The sequence below is a fragment of the Mastigoproctus giganteus genome, chromosome 10, assembly GCF_048544385.1.
Source record: "Mastigoproctus giganteus isolate SK-2022 chromosome 10, ASM4854438v1, whole genome shotgun sequence".
NCBI classification, from domain to species: Eukaryota; Metazoa; Arthropoda; class Arachnida; order Uropygi; family Thelyphonidae; genus Mastigoproctus; species Mastigoproctus giganteus.
Genome location: NC_143584.1, coordinates 76682821 through 76700379, shown reverse-complemented (window position 1 = coordinate 76700379; position 17559 = coordinate 76682821). Strand labels below are relative to the sequence as shown.

At 35.5% G+C, this 17559-nt stretch overlaps 1 protein-coding gene across 2 annotated transcripts in view; it reads left to right on the top strand.

Moving 5' to 3' along the window:
- The window catches only part of Cyt-c1 (Cytochrome c1), a 92796-nt gene that overhangs the window by 39525 nt on the left and 35712 nt on the right, over nt 1-17559 (top strand). For both annotated transcript variants that reach the window (XM_090383920.1, XM_090383921.1), the window contains exon 4: nt 15765-15891. In XM_090383920.1, coding sequence (XP_090240046.1) covers nt 15765-15891 — 127 coding nt within the window. The remainder of the gene's footprint in view (nt 1-15764; nt 15892-17559) is intronic.

The window sequence follows — 17559 nt, the reverse complement described above, 5'->3', positions numbered from 1 at the left end:
TTTGCTTGAGTGTGTACAGAGAAGGGCAACAAGATTGGTGAGGAGAATGAAGGGATCCTCTTACCAAGATGATGGGATCCTTCCACTTGTTCAGAGTACGAACCTAAGGGGGCATAAATTCAAATTAAGAAAAGACAGATGCAGAATAGATGTGCGGAAATTTGCCTTTAGCCAGCGGGTGGTTAATTGCTGGAACAAACTTTCATCTGTCATTGTGGAAGTTGATAGGTTAAATAAATTTAAGGAAGAACCAGACAGGCATTTGGAGGGAATGGTGTGATTTTTTTTTTTTTTTTTTTTTGGCTGATGCTGCATAAGCTCATACACTTGCTTTCTTGCATCACATGCCACTACTACTACATTAGTCCATGAAGAGAGGCGCCCATTGATAACAACTCTCTTTACCAGTGACTTCATTATTTTCTCTGTAACAGAAGTCAAGCTTACAATTTTGTAATAACTCACTTTCCCTTTGATCCCCTTTATTAATTAAATCTTTCTAAAACTGCAAAACAAAATTTCATGAAAACCTGTTCACTGGGTTTAGTTTGTTTTTAGTTTGTTTTCTCTGTAACAGAAGTCAAGCTTACAATTTTGTAATAACTCACTTTCCCTTTGATCCCCTTTATTAATTAAATCTTTCTAAAACTGCAAAACAAAATTTCATGAAAACCTGTTCACTGGGTTTAGTTTGTTTTTGGACCAAGCCAATATAAATATAGCCTTGAATGGATTGAGTAAGCTGAGTGCTTTTGATATTCTTCCACTTGCTGAGACTACGCATGTGAGGGGGCATAAATTCAAGTTGAGGGAGGATGGTTGCAGGATAAATGTGTGGAAGCTTGCCTTCAGCCAGTAGGTAGTTGATTGTTAGTAGTGTTGACATTCTTTCATGATTTTGCAAAGGAGCAATGAACAAATATCAAATTTTGCTTTAAAACAAGGAAAATCTGCAGCAAAAATGTATGAAATGTTAAAAACTGTTAATAGTGATGTGAAAAGTTAAGTGGTACCAGTGTGTCTGAATGGTATAAGCAGTTCAATGATGAATGTGAAAACATTTAATGACCCAAAAAGTGGACATAGCATAGTGCATAGTGTTAGGGTCAGGCACCACCTATGATTTCTCACATCTGCGCCATATGTACGCTGTGAAGAAATACAGAACTACTGTAAATGCCAGAAAAGTGTTGTCTGTTGTATATGACATATTGCGTTAGGTTCTGTTGGGTGTCCTGGCATTTGGCCGCAGGGCCCCTGGTGGGACCTCACGTTGCCCGCACACACCGCTAGGAGGTAGCCAGGCTGCCCTTTATTCTCTGGCTGGTCTCCGCCAGGGTTGCCTGAGCGTCCTGGACGAAGACCAAGTTAAAAAAAAGAGAAAGAGAAGAGAAGGCCTGGGGAACAAGAGGAAGGGGGGTCTGAATGTGAGGAACAAGCTAAAGTGGACAGATAGAGAAGGCAGTCCACCCGAGTAAGGAGAAATAGGGGATGGGGAGAGGGATCAAAAGTCACAGGGACAGGCGCCACTGTGTGAGTGCCAAAGGCCAAGCACTCTCTGGGAGTCAGCTTTTCAAGGAGTGCCAACTTTGATGATGCCAGCAAAGTATTTTAATCTTCAGTCTTACTCTTTTATCAGTGGGAAAAATGCTATCCGACCCCAGTTTGTGGAGCTGTTCTGAGCAGCTCTAAGTTCAGCAAACTTTGCCCGTCTGATGGTGGACATCTGTCAACCTCTTGAAATGAGGACAGAGTCGCAAAAGTTTGAGAAACTGTGGCAAGGGATCATCATTTGATCCTCAGAATGATAGCCAATGAGTTGAATATGAATAACACGATGATTTTCCAAATTCTGTATGAAGCTTTAGGGAAAAGGAAGGTTTGTGCTGCACATCCTGTGACAGATATACAGAAGCAAAGATGGGTGTCATCATGGTGAAGACTTCATTCAAACTTGTTAAGACAATCCTAATTTCCTCAACTGTATTGTCACTGGAGTGAGCATTGGGTGTTTCAGTACAACTCAGAGATGAAGTGCAGGATCAAGATGATGTCAATGATGTTTTTCAACCAACTGGGTGATTCGAAAGGAATTTGTACCTGAAGAGGAGATAGTTAAAGCTGCATTCTATTTATAGATGCTTCAAACTAGCCCTCACATTTCCTGGATGAGGCCAAAATTTTGAGAGAAAGGCAGCTGATTCTTGTCGCATGACAATTCCCCCACCCATTCCACACTTGCTGCGAACACATTTAACATTGCATTGTACAGGTCAACCATCCACCCGATCTAGAATCAGTGGATTTCTTCCTCTTTTCCATGGTGAAAAATGCCCGCCTGATTTGAATGCACTTATTACAATGGTGTAATAAGTGCATTCAAATTGGGTGGTGTTATTTTTGTTTTTCTCCACTTTGTGTTCTTTTTATTGAACCGGTCCGGAGACTTTATTGCCACACCTCGTATATATACCAATTTTGAATTCTCTGGTATTGTACGAGGTTGAAAGATGTCATTCCCTAGTTCTCCTCTCTAACAGTGATTAGACATCTGAGTCCTCAGATCATCTGAGATTTTGATACCTTTGTGTTTTATTTCCTTCCTTGATTCCCTGATTCTTCATTCTTTCCCCCCCCCCAAACTTTGCATATGTATCCAATGCTGTTTCCACATCCTATCATTCTCAACCACATATTAATACTCATTAATAGCCTGGATCAAAGTTTTTATGGTTGAAAAAAGCATCATACTGATGCTGCAAATTTATTATTTTAACCCATATGTTTATTTTTAATGCTTTTAAACTGAGTAACATAAATACTCAAGTAAAAGTTAAGAAATTTCAAATTCGAAAATTATGGGGTTACCTTGTAGGGTCGTAACAGATTTCTACATATGGAAAAGAATTTATGTTAATAACTTAAAATAATTTAAAAGTTATCAGGAAAAATCCATCTTGTTCTCAATGCTTTATAGAGTAAATGTGCAATTCACAGATTATTGCATATCTAGTCGCTAATCATCTTTGTTGTGCAGTGTGTTGTAGAACTTCTCCATGTGATAATCTCAGATTTCTCAACTTTTATAGTGTCTGCATTTGCTGTTGTGCAGTAGTCAGACATTGATATTGAAGTGCCTTTGTTCTAATCCAAAGTGCAGCTTATAGTACTGGTAATCAAGTAAAACCAGTTTTATTAATTCTTTCATAAAATGTTTAATGGTTGAAATACGTTGGAAAGGAGTATCACATGAAGCATGCTTTAAATTGAAAGTAGCTGATCTTGCAGAAGATGCACATAATTGTGAAACTGCATGTAAATTAAGTATTTCTGAAAACTTGTGAAAGACTGACAAAAACACAAACATGTGCTGAAAGAAATGTCAGAAAGAAAAAGAGCACAGTGAGGACTTCAAAGCTTTCTTTTCAGAGCTGGAGAAGAAACTAGCAGAATGGCCAGTTGAATGTCAAGAAAAGTGTGCAGAAACTGTTTAATGAATCTTCATTGTCATCTCCAGTAGACCAATTCAGAAACAAGAATTGGCCTACTGGCTGATGAAGGGTTGGTATGGACTTGCACTGCATCACAGTGCGGGAAAATATCCTAAAAACTTTTTAAAGCTTTAGAACACAAAGTGGATTGTTTCTAAAACATGTCATCAGCAACAAAAAAAGCACAGTTATGAGCTGTGTCAAATAGGCAATACAGATGAGACAACTATGACCATTGACCTGCCTTCTAATGGAAAAAAAAACTGGGTAAAAACAACTGGACATAAAAGGACACACTTTACTATAGTTCATAGTTGTTTTGCAGATGGAACAAAATTAAAACCAGTGATAGAAAAAAAATAAAAAAAAATTGCTTAAAGCATGTCATTTCTTACAAGGATCATTGTCAGAATCCTACACAAAAGGAATAAAAGAATGGTTGGAATGTAATTCAAACATAAGCTGTGGGACTCCATCTAAGAAAAGAGAGAAGCTGGCCTAGGATATGTTCCATGCATATCTGACAATCATGATTAAAAACAGATGCAAGCTACTAATCATGGATATGTACATCATGCGTGTTATAGCCAAATGACTGAGATGAGTATAATGAGCAACTATACAGACAATCAGAGTGGACCATTAAATCAGAATGTCTTCTTATTGGAAATTTCCACTTTTCAGATACTGAATGGAATTTGCATGTTGGTCACTCACCCGGTAGCAAGGCTTTTCTGAATTTATTAGATAACTGTTTTCTATATCATCATGTTAGAGAGGCAATGAGATAAAACAATACTCTTGATCTGATTATTGGTAGTGACTTTTCATGCATCAGGAATATACAGATAAAGAAAGAGCTAGGTGGCATTAATGACAGTGTATTGATGTGGGATAAACTTAAAGATATAACTATTTCAAATGTAAAGAGAAGGGATTTTGCTTTTGTAAAATTGATTATAATGTTCTCAGAGGTTTTTTAAAATCTATTCAGTGAGACCAACTGATGATGTTACCAACTGCAATTGTAAAAGTTACTAGACTTTTTAAAGCAACTAAGAGATGGATGTCAGATAAACTGATGAAACTAGTGGAGAACAAAAATACAATGGACACATGTAAATTATCAGGGGTCATAGAAACCTAGAGTAAATATAAACTAGTCTGTAATCAAGTCAGGTAGGGTTAGGCAGGCTAAAGAAGGTTACACGAGAAGATTGCACAAGCAGTTTTGAGCAGTGTAGACAGGCTGCCAGAGCAGGTCATTGTGTCTTGTCAATGATATACAGAAATTTGCTAGTAGAGAAAAGGAGATAATTGTCCCTTTGTATAAGGCAATGGTCTGGCCACACTTTGATTACTGCATATAAACTAGTCTGTAATCAAGTCCTCTTACCAAGAAATGCTTAAGTTCTGCAAATTGCATTGTCTGGAGACTAGGCACCTGTGAGGTGATCTGATTGAGGTGTATAAGGCCTTGAATGGTTTGAGCAAGGCATCAGTGCTGATGGGAAACTTCCTCTTGCTCAGATTATGAACCTAGGGGGACCTAAATTCAAATTGAGGAAAGTGTAGAAAAGATGTTCAGAAATTTTCCTTTAGCCAGTGGGTAGTTGATTGCTGAAACAAGCTTCCATCTGTCATTGTGTAGGTTGATAGCTTAAATGAATTCAAGGAACTGGACAAACTTTTAGAGCTAATGGATGGGTGAAATTGGAATTATTTTTTTATTATTTTTATATATATATTTTTTTAGCTGATGCTGTATAAGCTTTCTTGCATCATATGCCTCTGCTAATGACAGTGCATCCAGTCACACGGCAATGCCAGTTTAGCAGTTAGAAAAAAATCACAGTCATGCAGCAATAGCTTCCCCCAACTTTGCACTGTCTCATTCTGCCTGTTCCCTAAACTGAAAATTAGTCTTTACAGGGGGGGGGGGTGTCATTTGCTAAAGTGTTTGGATGACATCAATGAAATTACTGAAGGCTCTAGGTGCATTAAAAAAAAACACGATTTAAAAGAATGTCAAAGCTTGGGAAGACCAAGGGAGTTAGTGTGTATGCAGAAGGAAGGTACTTTGAAGGTAATTAGGTTAGTAAACCCAGTTGTTCATCAATAAACTTTTATTGTAAAATTCCAGTAACTTTCTGAATGTGCCTCATAAGTACCCTATACGGATGACTGTAGTTTTGTAAACTGCAAAGCACAGTTACTCTTAGAAAAGAAGCGGCCTCTTGAAAAGTTTATTCTTTATTATAAATATTACTTTAATATATAAATATTGATTTTATTTATTTGTTTTATTAATTTTATTATTTATTTTTTATTTAAGTAATACACAATCCATTTCCTGGATTTATATAAATCCACGAAATAGGTTGTGTATTTCAGTTTTTATTAAAATCCAGGTGGAAATTAAGTAAAATATGTGCACTGAAATGGAGATATTTACTTCATAATCATCCTTTCAAGGATTTAGGCCAGATAGCCTGTTCCGGTCTCAGTCCATCTTTTCTTCGGACATCCTAGATCTCTTCTTCCAACTGGCCGATATTTCATAAGAGATATTTACTTTTTATGTATTAATTAATTAATTTACCAAAAGTTGTTAGCTCTTTAATTTTTACTTAATCCCAGAACATGAGAAATTTTTGTGTAAGGAATAAAATTGATTTTTAATATGTTGTGTGAAGGATATAGATGAGAGTAATTCTAAAGATAGTGAAAATAACACAAAGAACTCACATAAATGTTACAATTAGTATTTAGTTTTAATGAAACATATAGAAGATAGACCAGATATGACAGATTTAAATGTAAATTGGACTCTACAAATGCAATTAAAACCTAAGTACAAATAGATTATAATAAAATGAATATATTTAATCCAGTTCAGTTGTACAACTCTAGTTCATCTGGTTATGATTTGTCACTTAAAAATCGGTAGTATGTATTAGACAGTCAGTCATACGTATAAGCTGTAACAACATCTCTCAGTTATAAAACACCTATTCTAAATCCTTTGTGTAGGTATCCCATTTGCTTTTCTTTCAGCTGTATAATTAATTATTTAAATTCATTTGAGACTAAAAATTCCATTAATAAGCATAATTAGCAACATTTACTATCTTTTATCTTTCTATTTATTATCTTTCTTACTATAATGAAAAAGGAGCTTAAAGAGGCTTCCAAACAAATAATTGAACTTCGATTGGTAAGAGTTTGAAAAATTAGCTTAATAATAAAGGTTTACCAAATTAAATATTAAGCATAATATTTACACAGGTTGTGTTGTTATTTTGATATTCTTTAGAATAAAATTTTTATCCCCCCCCCCCCCAAATGCTTTCTGGTATGGGATTGTACACAACGTTGAAGATGTACTGTTTCCTCCACCTGAATTCATCTATATGATTGTGACACCTAGGATACATGCTACTTTACTTTCCCTACTTGACTTTCATCAATAAGGACTATACAGTGCAGTACTAATCAAATAGGCTGCTGAATTAATTTTGAAGAACAGCAATTGTACAGATGTTGATAGTAATTCATCACTGTTTTTATCATGATGATATGTTAGGCACATATGGTAATCAAAAATAAATTACATGTTAATGTGCAACTTAAAAATATTTTTATTCCTTCAGAATAATTACTTACTAATAAGGAATTGCAATTTTCATAAGTAGAAAAATAGACTACCAACCTTTATGTTGAAGCAATTAACTAAGAAAGAATTTTCATTAAATTTTGTACATTACATCATGTATTGCAGGGGTGGCCAACTTAATTTGTGATGCGATCTACTTTTTTCCTTCAAAATGTGCCGCGATCTACCATCTCAAAAATTTCATTGTACAAGGTTAAAAAAGTTAATCAAAACACATTGAAAAATGTTGTTTATGTTGGTTAAAAAAGTTGATCAAAACACATTGAAAAATGTTGTTTATGTTGGTTAAAAAAGTTAATCAAAACACATTGAAAAATGTTGTTTATAAATTTTAAAATTCAATACAATTCAGAATTCTTATTTTAAATTCATACGTATTTAAAATTTTAATTTATACAAAGTTTGTCTTCATGTCATCTGCCAAGCTTTCAAAATCGAGGATATACTGTGATAAGGCCAACTGTAAAGAATCTTCTGTATGCAAGTCTGTAAGAGCACAGCGATTCTTTGTTTGTTTCAAATACGAAAAGGCCGATTCACACAGATATGTGGAACCAAAACAAGAATTTAAAAGTTCACTGCATTTTTTTACATTCGCGTACTTTTCTCGGCAAACATATTTCCAAAAGTCTTCTTCTGATGATCTGGCTTTTAGGAAGATGTCGTTTCGCAATGTAATAATTTCATTTTCAAGTAATATTTTCTCCATGTGAAAAATCGCAGCGATTTTTTTTCTGCAATTTGTTTCATATCTAAGTGGACATTAAATGGATAAGAAATATATTGAACAATGTTTTCAATTATTTTAAAATCACTGATTCTGGTTTCAAAATCGTCCACAACATTCTCAATTTCAGAAACATATTTATCACTATTAAATTCAAAACAGGATATTTTTGCAAATGATTGAATTTTTTTTCTTTGAGATCCTTAGCCATTGCCAAAAATTGATATTTATATGCAGAAATACTACTAATCATGTTACCCACATTTTTATTTTTTACTTGTAATTCCAAATTCAGATCACTTAATTTACTGGTAAAATCTGCCAAAAAAGCCAGATCCCACAACCACTTCATATCTTGTAGCTGCTGCCATTGCCAAAAATTGATATTTATATGCAGAAATACTACTAATCATGTCACCCACATTTTTATTTTTTACTTGTAATTCCAAATTCAGATCACTTAATTTACTGGTAAAATCTGCCAAAAAAGCCAGATCCCACAACCACTTCATATCTTGTAGCTGCTGATAATCATCTCCCCTTTGATCAACAGTTTTTTAAATTTCATTCAGCAAATTTCGAAATCTCTGTAGAAACTTACTCCGACTCAGCCAACTCACATCTGTGTGTAATATCAGATCTGGTTCTTTTTCATCGAGTTGCATTTTGAAAAGTCTCCTTTGAAGAGATTGTCCTCTAATGGAATTCACAATTTCGAAAGCGATGTCCATAACACTTTTAGTATTTAATTTTTTGCTGGCTAATACTTGTTGGTGGATGATACGGTGGTAACTCAAAAAATCTGGGAATTCATCATCCTTTTGGCACAATGCGACGAATCCGTTAAGATGCCCTGTCATTGCTTAAGATGCCCTGTCATTGCTTGTTACTGATACGAGCTTAAATAGTGGTAATTTAATTTAATTTTTTTCAATAAAATGTTTGAATGAGTTAAAGATACCAAGAACTCTAGTTCTTTCTTTTAATGAAATCATACCCAGCAGTTCTTCTCTAGTGGCAGAATCATCAAAAAACATACCAACAAAAACGAGCAATTGAGTTATATCACTAACGTCTATAGATTTATCCAGTTGTAAAGAAACGGACACACAATTAACAATATGAGCAGGCAATTTTTCACATTTTTATTCATTTTTTCGATGCATTGCATCACAGTATTTCAAGATAATTACAGATCTTGAAGGGCACTTTTAATTTCATTTTTGTTCTTAAAATTTTCAAAAAGAGAATCTGTTATTTCTGAAAATGTGTCTTTGACGAATTGACCATCAGAAAATGATTTGAATTTTTTTGCAAGAAGATGACTCACTTTAAATGATGCTACAGTTACTGCTTTAGATTGTAAATTAAGTGTCATGAAGAAATTTTGTTGCGAGAATAATCTAGATTTAAGTTCTTCTAATTTATTTTTTCTAAGGTCACTTCGGCAGAAAATCCGATTGGTATTTACCATGGAGTGCGTTGAAGTGCCTTTCTAAATTTCCTTTTTTTTGGGTATAGCTACGGAAGCATTGCAAATCAAACAGCAACATTTTTCTTTCACCATTACAAAAAAGTATTCTAGTTCCCACTCTTGATGAAAATGATACGTTTTACTCTTTTTCGTAGTATTCATTTTAAATCAAAAGGTATTAAATTAACATATAATTACTGTACAGTTATTAAATCAGCAAAAGCAATGCTTACCGATTAAAACACTTAAATTGCGCGAACCAGAAAAATATTTTGTCTGAACAGCTAACGTAGGATAATTGATGAAGAGGATTCCCGAATGAGGAAGTCATTTCCAAAATAACCGGACAAACACACCACCGTTTATTGCTCTGTTTGGTTATATCCTTATAAGAATCAGTTTTGAACGCCTTTGTGATATTTCTCTAAAGCTATTTCTGGAGATCACGACCATAAAACAATAAAAAGAATTTGAACTTTTCTGTTAGTGCAATCTAATTATAAATGGGTAGTAAACTCAATCGTATTGCATTTGCAATAATATCTACAGCTGGAATTCTGTGGTATTTTACGCTATAATGGTGAAATGTGTTTCTCTTTCGATGAAATCTTCAATCATGCAAAAAAATAATTAATTAATTAATTTTCAAAATCTGCTCTTCATTCCTATTTTTGAAGCTTCTTTTAAAAAAAAATTAAATAATGCGCATGTAGGGAAACCCTCTGCGCAGTATAAAATTTTGGTAGTTACCTGACTGCGCAAATCCAGGGATGACTGTATATTTAAAATTCATTGTGATCGACCAAAATTAAAGCTGCAATTGACTCGTTGGCCACCCCTAATGTATTGCAAATTAAACTATGATTTTATAAATTCTGAAGAATACTATTTTTGTATTTGTATACCTGTGCTAGCACAGATGCATTTCATCATCATTAGACTTTCAAACTTTAAAGATATTGGGACAAGCAGATAAAACAATGTACAACACTACCTTTAATTTGTTTCTTTCACAATTTATTGCTGTTAAAATTGATTTAAAAATTGCAAAATTTACTGGAACATTTGTAAATAATCACATAGTGTAACTGGGATTCACACTTTTATGTGAATTTTTTTTTTTTTTTTTTTTTTAAATGTGGTGTTCATTGATATAATGTGTCAGCCTAATGCAAAGTTATAAAGTTCCAAGTCTTATACAAAACAGATAACAGTGAAGACTCGATAAATATTGAGTTCACAATATTTGTATGGTGCCAGATCGATGGATGTTGGGATAGATCTGGCAGTAATGGAAGTTTGGTCCTTTGTCATAAGTATATAGAATTTTTTTTGTTTACATTTTTGTTTTGACATTTCCATTTATACTATTTAATATACAGTAGGTAAAGATTGATACCCTTGTGAGGGGTGGTCAAAAAGTTCTGAGAACAGGGCATATAAGAAGTATTAATAAATTATAGAATATGGCGTACAAGTTAGTGTAATTGCATCATTTCTGTATGCAGCCAACTACTTAAGTAGTTATAAATTGGCATCATTAAGTATATCTCATATTGTGAATACCTTCACCAGTTACCATGATATTGCACTACTTCACCATAGGAGAAGACTATTGTTACTTATTCTCAGGGCGCCTCTGTAGCCAGGTGGGCAGGAGCAGCAGTGCGTAGTACATGCTTTTTGATTAGACCGGGGTTTGAGCCCGTGACCACCAAATACGGAGGATGCGGAAAGGTCAGGGAATGACCACCGCATATCCCTGCAGCAATATGGTCTTAGTTGCTAATGCTCCTAAAAAAAAACCCAAATAAATAATAACTTATTCTCAGTGGATGCCATTACCCATATGGCTCCGTTTCAGAGCTTATTGGCTCCTCATCAGTGGGTGGGAAACCCCTGGTTTTGCAATGATGATACCCCAGTTGCGAAATATAACTCTACAATATGAGAGATGCCTGATGGTGTGGAGTAATTTAGATTACAGAATAGTTTAGGGCTGAAGCCTCAGGTTACATAGGGAGTTAACTAGCATACAAGTTAGTACAGTTGCATCATTTATGTACGTAACTACTTAAGTACACCAACTACTAAAATAGTTATAAATTGGCATCATTAAGTATATCTCATATTGTGAATACCTTCACAATGAGTTACAATGATATTGCACTACCTTGAATAAGTAATGATTCACCATAGGAGAAGACTATTGTTACTTATTCCCAGCAGATACCATCAGTATTCTTAACTTCAGCAGGTTGTCATCATTGCAACACCAGGATACCTGCCCACCCACTGATGAGGCGCCACTAAGCTCCGAAACGGTGCCATATGGGTGATTGTATCCACTGCGAACAAGTAAAAACAGTCTTCTCCTATGATGAAGAGTTACTTATTTGAGGAAGTGCAATACCATGGTAACTCGTGAAGGTATTCACAATTGAGATATACTTAATGATGCCATCATTTCATTAATGATGCCATCAGAAATGATGGCATCATTAAGTATGTAGCCATACTTTCTGTATGTAGCCTTTCTGTATGTAGCCTTTCTGTATGTAGCCAACTACTTAAGTAGTTGGTTACATACAGAAATGATGCAATTGCATTAACTTGTATGCTAGTTAACCTGAGTAACCTGAGGCTTTAGCCCTAAACTATTCTGTAATTATAGAATATGCTATTTTGATAGCTGAATGTCATAAAATAATATGAAAAAATTGTATGTCAATGTCTTATACAGTTTCTAAAATTTAATTTTTTATTTGGGTCTTTGAAAGAATAGAATATTCAACAAATAGGGCAGAAATGCAAAAAAAAAAAAAAATTCCATGAGAGAATGACTAGTGTTTGTAGAAGTATCATCCAGTTATGCTACTGTTGCAAGATCCACAGTCTGGTCAGCCATCTGATGCAATCAGTTCTGAAATATTTGTCATCATTTAAAAAAAAAAAAAAATTAGAAAATAGAAGAGTTAGAATGTCTGAACTTGGAAAAATTACTTAACATTTTCCATGGAAGCATAAAGGGTGATATACAAGTTTGGGAATGTCCAAAGTTTGCAAGATGGGTTCCCAAAAACTTATCCATTCATCACAAACATGAGGATGGAATCATCAAAAGAGATTTAAAATTAATTCTTACTAATCCATATATATTTTTATCCCATTTGGTTGACTGGTGATGAAAACCATATTTTTATGATCCTAAATCAAAATTAGAAAGCATGCAGTGGAAGCACAAAGGATCTCCAAAACCAAACTCCCATCCCAAACCCATCAGCCGAAAAATTGTTGAAATCAGTTTTCTTGGACAGAAAAGGCTTGTTGTTAATCACATACCTTGCACTTAAAACTACAATAACACAAGAGTATTATGCAAGCTTTATATTGCTGCAAGTTTGGAAAGAAGACAAGGAAAGTTGGGTTGTCGGGTTTTGCAATCTCCGTGACAATGCACCCATGCACAAAGCCTGGGCTGTAAGCCACAATTGATGAATATAGATTTGAACATTAAGCCTCCATTACAGCTCACTTCTACCCTCCCTTCCCAATTGACTATTAATTGTTCAGAAATTTCAGGTTTTATCTTCATAGAACTCATTTTAAAGATGATGAATTGCTAAGAACAGCTGTGGAAGCATGGTTTGATGCCCAATGAACAACTTGAAGAGTTTTTTTTTTTTTTTTAAGCATCAAACTCTTTGCAGATTAATTATAATGTATTGAGCTTTGTGGTAATTACATTGAAAAAAAAAAAAAAATTTTTTACCTGTCTTTTATACTCCATTCTCAGAACTCTTTTGACTGCCTCTTGTATCTTTAAGTTTATTTCCCACACAAAGTAAACTTAAACAATTGGTGATCGTTAGAAATATATGGATTATTGCTTAATTTTTAAACCTCTTTTAAAGTGTCAACTTTTTCTGATTTTTGAATTCTATATGTATTGAATACAAGGATATCATTCTTAGCACTAGAAATTTCTGCTGCTCTTGTAGCATTAAAAAATAATTGGAAATCAAAGGCAGTGCACTGAGTGAACAGAAATCATGGGATACCTACCTAGTAACAAGTAGGCCCGCCTTTCGCCCAGATAAGGGCAGTAACACGGCAAGGCATTGAGTCCATTAGTACATGAAAGCGTTCTACAGGTATTTCCATCCATGCTTGCTGCATTGCTGCCCATAATTCCATCGCATTCCTGGGTGGAGGATCCAAAACTCGAAAGAACCTTTCCATAGTTTCCCAAGGATGCTACACAGGGTTCATATCTGGTGAATGGGGAGGCCATTCCATGGTAGTAAAATCTGAAGAATGCTCTTCGAACCATGTTCTAGTAACCACCACTCTGTGAGGAGGCGCATTGCCCTGCTAGAAGAGTCCATTGCTTTGTGGGTGCACGATGACCATGAAGAGATGCAGATGGTCTGCAAGGATGAACACGTAACCTGGACTGTTCAGAGATGCGTCTAGACGTACCAGAGATCCCAATTGAACATGCCCCAGACCATTACCTACCGTCCACCTGCCCGAACAGTTTCTTGTTGACATGACAGGTGCATAGCTTCGTGTGGTTTCCTCCAGATACCCATCCCTCCCATCCCCTTGAAATAACTGGACTAATCGGACCAAGAGACTATTCTCCAATCATCCAAGGTCCAGTGCCGATGTTCTTTTGCCCAGTTGAGGCATAGAGTCCTGTATCATGGTGTTAGCAATGGGACTCTGCTGGGTCGGCAGCTCCCATAACCTATCACAGTTAATGATCATCTGATGGTCTTGGTGGAGACGTTTCTGGCACCTCCCTCATTGAAGTGAGGTGTAATTTGTGCCACCACCGCTCTCCAGTTGGCTGAAAATATGCGAGACAAATGTCGACGGCTACGTTCATCCACCACCTTTCTCCACTCACATCACTATCCACAATGAGATGTTATTCCTAAAATGGCATGTTCCCAATACACTCTTGATACTGTCGAATGGGGATAGTGCAATTTCTGTACCACCTCCACGATAGAGTGACTATGCATCTGGCACCCACTATCGTCCCTCTTTCAAAGTCAGTTAACTCGCAACATTTATCCATACTGATGAATTACTGTCTACGTGAACGTAGTGTACCTATATACATGCCGAGGGGTGGGTTCATCCACTAGCAAGTGTGGTGACAGCATTACATTGCCCAAGAACCAGGTATCCCATGAATTCTGTCCTTTCAGTGTATATTGTAACTGGAATAATAAGTTAAATACATTGTAACTTATACACTCTAAGATATGGAAGTTGCAACACCAAAAGGAGTGGGTAGATTCAAGGAAAAATTACTAGGTGATATCAGTGTGCTGCTGCTTGCATTTGTATGCATATGACCTCCAAGCTGGGGGAGGGGGGGGGGAAATATTACCACAAAGCTACTAAGGCAGTTATGCCATGGTTCTGTATATGCCAGGAGGTTATTGACATCCTTCTTATTGAAAGCTGAATGTTTTCAAGAGGTACCAGATAATTGGTCCTAGGCTGAATGGTCAGATTAAAGTGAAGCTCATACCAGCCACAATATCACGACAGTTCATTGATGCTGAGCACGGTAGTTATGGGAAGCTGTTATATGTTGAGAAAGGCCTGGCAGGCAACGACAACCCACCGAATTTAAGGATCATGCAATCAGTTTACAGGCTCTGTTCAGCTTTGCAGTACTGTCAACCATTTAATGACATTTAAAACTAACCCTTCACCATCCGGAAACCACATGACCATCAAGAGCTTTCTCACAGCAACTGACCTGCATGTACACAGCCCATTCCCTTTACATATTTGTCAGTGTTTTCCCAGCATTGCCAAGCATGCTTGGAGTCGTCAGAAAGATTGGCCTGGAGACATGGTGGTGGTTTCTCCTGGTCTTCAATGACAAGTCCTGTTTCACTTTGGTTGTAGATAATAATTCTATGTGCATATAGCACCGACTTAGAGGTTCGACCCATTCTTCATTTATGAATATCACATAGCACAACCATTGAGTGTCATGGTAGGTGTTGCATTCCTCTTCCTAGCATGTGTCGAGTGCTTTAGTTTTCATAATGTACCCACATCACAAATTGTAGCTTTCTCAGTTGACTGGTTGCAAGGTGCACAGTGAAATGTTACACAAGATGCCGTTCAGCTGTAACTCCCTCACTCAACATGTAGCGACAACCATCAGGATTTTAACTAAGATACTAAAGAAACCTACATTTCTTTGCTCTCCAACTGGATCATTTCATTCTCACATCTGCTTGTATTTATTTCAGTTGTCAGCTGAACTGCCCCCTCCTTCTGGGCATTGCTGTTTCCATGTCTTTTCAGTATTTATTTGAATTCATTAAGTAATAGAACAAATTTTTAATAATTCTTTAGCTTGCGTAGAGGTTATGAAGTATATAAACAGGTTTGTGCTGCTTGCCACAGTTTGAAATATGTTGCTTATCGTAATTTAATTGGCGAGTTCTTCACTGAAGATGAAGCTAAAGCTGAAGCAGAAGAAGTAAGTCCATCTATGTAATAATTTAACTATATGAATTGTACAAAAAAAAATTTAAGATATTTATTTTATTCTATTTCAAAAGTTTTTCTCAAATCAAGCATTAAAACATGACATTTTTCATATAATATAATATATAATATACAAAAGAAAAAATAATGGAAATCTTAAATGTCTTTTAATACTTTTAGAACTTCATTGACCACTTGCCTTTATACATATACTGCATGTGTTAATTTTGAATGCAAGCAAATGCTCAGCTATATTAGTAGTGTGATTGCCAGTAAAATTATTTTTCTTTCTATAATCATAATTTGGTTACTGTTCATTAGATAGCTGCTCTGTTTTCATCACTACTATAATAGCACAACGTGTTTTTATTTTATTTTTATTTTTTATTTTATTTTATTAATAACAAGATACACAACAGGTAACCATTAACAGTGTATCTGAGATCAGATCAATAAACATAATAACAATAATGTGAAATCCAACAGAAAGATATACATTGAAGTTCAGTATAGTTTCAAACATTAAAATCATATGTACAAAAGAGGATTGCATTAAGTTAAGTTACCGGTAAAACAAGTAATAATTAATCAGTTAGAGAATAGAAAAATAATAAAACACATAATAATAATAAACTACAATAATTAGCTCAGAGCTAGTCACTTTGCAGTTTAAGAGAAGAGGCAAACTTGTGGATGGAGTTCATCAGTGATTGGAAGTTGTCAAAGAAGTCAATGAGAGAGTCATTTGCTGATTCTGTTCAGTGGACTGAACTTCATAAAGTCTGTGGTGGCAGAGTCAAGGCGAAACGGTGTAAAGTTCCTGACTTGTCTACAAGGAGCATTGAAGTTAATTTTACTAAGGATATCAGATGCTTCATAAGTTCCAGTGATTACTTTGGCTAGAAGGGTGATGTCAGCAGTAACTCTTCTGGTGCACAGAGGCCTCAGATGAAAGTAATCACACAGCGATTCATAATACACTGAGTGTGTATTAAAAAAAAAATTTTTTTTGGACTGCTTCAATTTTGTTAGTTAAAGTCTTTGTGTGAGGATTCCAGATGGGTGAACTAAATTCAAGGATTGGCAGAACAATAGTTTTATAAAGAGTAACCACATATCTGTAGTTTTTGAACTTGTAGGTGTTCCGTTTGATGAATCCCAGTGTTTTGAATGCTTTGTTAGTGATTTTAAGGACATGAGCATTGAACTTAGCACTGCTGGAGAAGAGAATCCCCAAGTCGTTAACTTGGTCACACCTTTCAATGATCACAGAGCTAATACTGTACTCCGTATTTATTAGTTGTGGAGATCTGCTGGATGAGAAAGAGATTACTTTGCACTTCGAGGGGTTAGCAGACAATCCATTCAGAGATAGCCACAGAGAGAATTTATTGAGGGCGCATTGAAGCTGTTGAGAATCGGTAATCTCCTTCACTGCTGAGTAGATCTTAAGATCATCTGCATAGAGAGCAACTTGAACATTGGAGGTGTAGATGAAAGAAGGAAGATAATTTACGAAAACAATAAAGAGAAGAGGACCTAAGGGGGAGCCTTGTGGTACTCCACTTAGTGGTATAAAACAGTCTGAGTTCACTTGATTGATGATAATGCTCAAGGAATGATGTGTAATATTTTTTTTATTTTGGCTGATGCTGCATAA